The sequence below is a fragment of the Salvia splendens genome, chromosome 16 (genome assembly GCF_004379255.2).
Source record: "Salvia splendens isolate huo1 chromosome 16, SspV2, whole genome shotgun sequence".
NCBI classification, from domain to species: domain Eukaryota; kingdom Viridiplantae; phylum Streptophyta; class Magnoliopsida; order Lamiales; family Lamiaceae; genus Salvia; species Salvia splendens.
The window spans coordinates 14,421,983-14,425,511 of NC_056047.1; the positions used below are offsets into that span (position 1 = coordinate 14,421,983).

Sequence of the window (3,529 nt, forward strand, 5' to 3'; positions counted from 1 at the left end):
TTAAAAGATATGGAGTATTTAAAAAGGAAATAATTCATGTATTTAAGAGAAGAATAGGAGTATTAGGCAAAATAAAATAGCATCATTTTTCACGGTGGGATTCTTGTCCTATAAACTTATATATTATGAGAGATTTTGAAGAATGAATTATAGGTCTCTTGTAAATTATAGGTCTCTTGAGAGAGAAAATAGTTTTAGGTCTATGCAAAAAATGTTATTTCTGGAGAAAGATATGGAAAAAAAATGGTGTGGAACAAAGAAAAGTTAAAAGAATTGATGGATTTAATGGATGGGGAGTGGAAGACCTATATTAGACTCAACTATCAAAGGAAAGTTCTACGTCTAAATCTTTAATTTCTTCAGTTAAAAAGTTAAAAACCATCAGCAAATTTTACTTTGCTGGCTTAGGAAACGAGAAAAACACGTCTTTAATTTGTTTTCGTAATTTTGAAATATAAATAATTATAACTGTTCACATGACAATGACAATAAACTTGGTGACTACTAATTCAGTAGCTTCTTCCTATTAGAAGGTTCGACTGAAATTTCTTACTTAACGAGTCTTGAGTATATAACCAAAACAGCCAATCATTTTCAAATTCTATATAATTTCACAATACGACAAAGTCTCAGATAATCCCATTTATGGAACCAAAAAGCCACACACTAACTCCAATTAAAAAAATTCATTGAGGATAGCAGGCATTAGCAAGGCAAACAAAGCATTCACAAAATAGACAAGAAAATCACACACGTCGCAAAAAGCATGTGCATCACAAAATAACTAAACTCATTTCTTTTTCAACACTACATACTATATTTAGTAGGAGTACTCCTCCTTATATATGTATATGACATTATTTTTAAAAATCTAGCCATTCATTGGTGGGTGGGACTATATATGTCCTACCCCCAAATCATCATATTTAATTTATCAAATTGAGTAACTCCACAGCTCCACCTCAGCATCACTTTCCCCGTCATCATCCCAGCCGAAACCCCCGTCAAAGTGCCGCGGCGGCGACATCAACGCGCCGCCCGCCCGGTCATAATCCTGATTCATGCAAAAATCACCACCCAGCACATTCACGGAGCTACTACTCCCCTCATCCACCGCCGCGACCTCATTATTCATCTCCCCTCTTTCCTCATAAACCTCGCCCCTGGCCGTGGGGCGGAACGCCTCCGCGGCCTCGACAGCGACCCTGCGTATCTCCTTGGGGTCGTGGGAGGCCGGGTGGGGCAGCCGCCACACGGAGTCCGCGAAGTTGAGGCAGGCGCCCTGGCCCCTGAGGGCCAGTGCCGCCACGTCGTGGGCTCTGGCGGCCATCTCGGCCGTCGGGTAGGTCCCCAGCCATATCCGCTTCTGCTGGGTGGGCTCACGCACCTCGCACACCCAGCGGTTGGAGTTGCGGCGCCGGACGCCGCGGTACACCGGGTGGCGCGTCTCCTTGAACTTCTTCCTCCCGGCACGCTTCTTCGGGTGGGTCGACGCCAGGATGACCTCCTCGTCGGAGTGAGAGCTCTTGAAGGAATTCATGAGATGAGGCAGTTGTTAGTTAATTAATCAAGCAGCTGATGTTTTTTTGTTTGGTAGAAAATGTGGTGTTAGAGAGAGAAAGAGGGGACATACGTATGTTTCTATTTATAGCTTTTTGCTTTTGGAGATACGAGATTACCACACGGACTAACTGAAGGTGCCAGCCTGGCTTTAGTGAGGAAGTTGTTTTTGGTGAGGCCAGCGCAGAAAAAAAAACGTGTTTATTTAATGACGTGGAGTTTTCTATCTAGTGAGGATTTGCTGGTGATTTCCAAGGTCGCATTTGTATTTGTTTCTATGGATCCAAATTCCAAATTGGTTTGCACTGTGCACAAAAATGTTATACTATTTGACTTTACTCTTTTGAGTATAAATAGTTGACTTGATATTTTCGGATTTTAGGTTTAAATCTAATAGTAAAGTCATTTTCTGTAACATAACATGTGCAGTTTTGTTGACCAAATATTGTGATTCTGCCTTTTTGCTGCAAGTAGTTTGTTGGCGGATTTAACACACAATATTTGACTTATGGGTAAATTGATAGGAATCGAATTTATAATTAGATAACAAATCATAGAGGAAGAATTAATACCACATCTCTCTCAGTTAAAAATAAAACGTTTTTCCTTTCTACCATTTTACTTCATTTAGAAAATTCAAAATTTCAAAATACAGAGCAAATTTTAAGATCATAAAACAACTTCTGTGTGTTGGAATAAACCAAAATGTTCTTAAAATGACCCCCATATTTTCAAAATCGTTCAATCTTATTTTTCCATTTTTTATCTCGTGGCTGAGATTTAATGTATAGTTATTCTTATTGATATGGTTATTTTTTTATCACTTTCCGTGCGAGACATTTCCACCACATATACTGTAGTATTATACTCCCTCCGTCTCATTAAATATGCAACATTTGGGAATCGACACGGGTATTTATGTGGTGATGTTTTGTGAGGTTTTTATGTGGTAATGTTTTGTGAGTAAAAAAGTAGAGATATAGATGTTTCCATTTTAGAAAATATTTCATTTTTAATGGGACAATCCAAAAAAGAAAACGTTTCATTTTTAATGGGACAGAGGGAGTATTTAATTTAGAAATTATGATGGATATCTTAGATTTCAAAATAACATAAGCTTGATATAGTAAACATTATATTTTCTCTGTTTTTATTTTTTATTTTTGTAATTTTTTTAATCTCTCATCACTTTTAATAACACATGAACTCCTCTAACGTGTACGATAAAATAGTCTCATTTTCCCATTTTGCGGTGACCACAAACAACAATCTCATTCAAAAATGGAAAGTTTCTCTCAAATTATTAACAGTATTTTATCCATCTTTTCTCTTTTACTCTCGTGCTTACCTACTTTTTCTTCTTCTTTTCTTTGTTATTATACCAGTTTCTCATTAAAATTCGTGTAGTCCACCCGTGAGACTATTTTTGGTAGACAGACAGAGAATATGCGTTTATAGTTAGCTTTGTTGTAGAAATTAAAAAAAAATTGATAGTCCGAGTGAGATGATACTTAAAAAATCAATTGTGATTTGTCAAATTCCAAATGTAATGATACTCTAAAGTTTAAGGTGGTCTATACAAGATAATGTTTAAAGCTCATTTATGATTGTTCACGAAATGAACTACTTAAAACAAAATTTTGGTCTTTTAGCTCTAAACAAGCTAATACAAATATTTCAAATTAAACTTAGTTATAATCTTTCAAGTTTCAGACGATGCAATGTTCACTAGTCACTCTAATTTTACAATGAGATGATATTAACAAATTATTATGATATTTCAAAGAATTTATATAACCTCTATCTTATTATGGACTTATTACTTCACCAAAATTAACATATTAGACTCTAGTATGATTATAGAATTGTTGTACAAGTGGCGGATTCCATCTTCTTCCTTGGGCGACGTAGGAAGCGATCGGCGGCGGGGAGAGGGGCGACATCGGAAGCTATCGGAGGGGGCGACTAT

The 3,529-nt window shown here is 36.8% G+C and overlaps 1 protein-coding gene across 1 annotated transcript; it reads right to left on the bottom strand.

Moving 5' to 3' along the window:
* Positions 1 to 705: 705 nt before the first annotated feature.
* Positions 706 to 1,623, bottom strand: LOC121770697 (dehydration-responsive element-binding protein 1E-like). The gene has a single exon (XM_042167464.1). The coding sequence runs from the start codon at positions 1,538 to 1,540 to the stop codon at positions 935 to 937; it is 606 nt and encodes a 201-aa protein (XP_042023398.1). The 5' UTR covers positions 1,541 to 1,623; the 3' UTR covers positions 706 to 934.
* Positions 1,624 to 3,529: the final 1,906 nt, after the last annotated feature.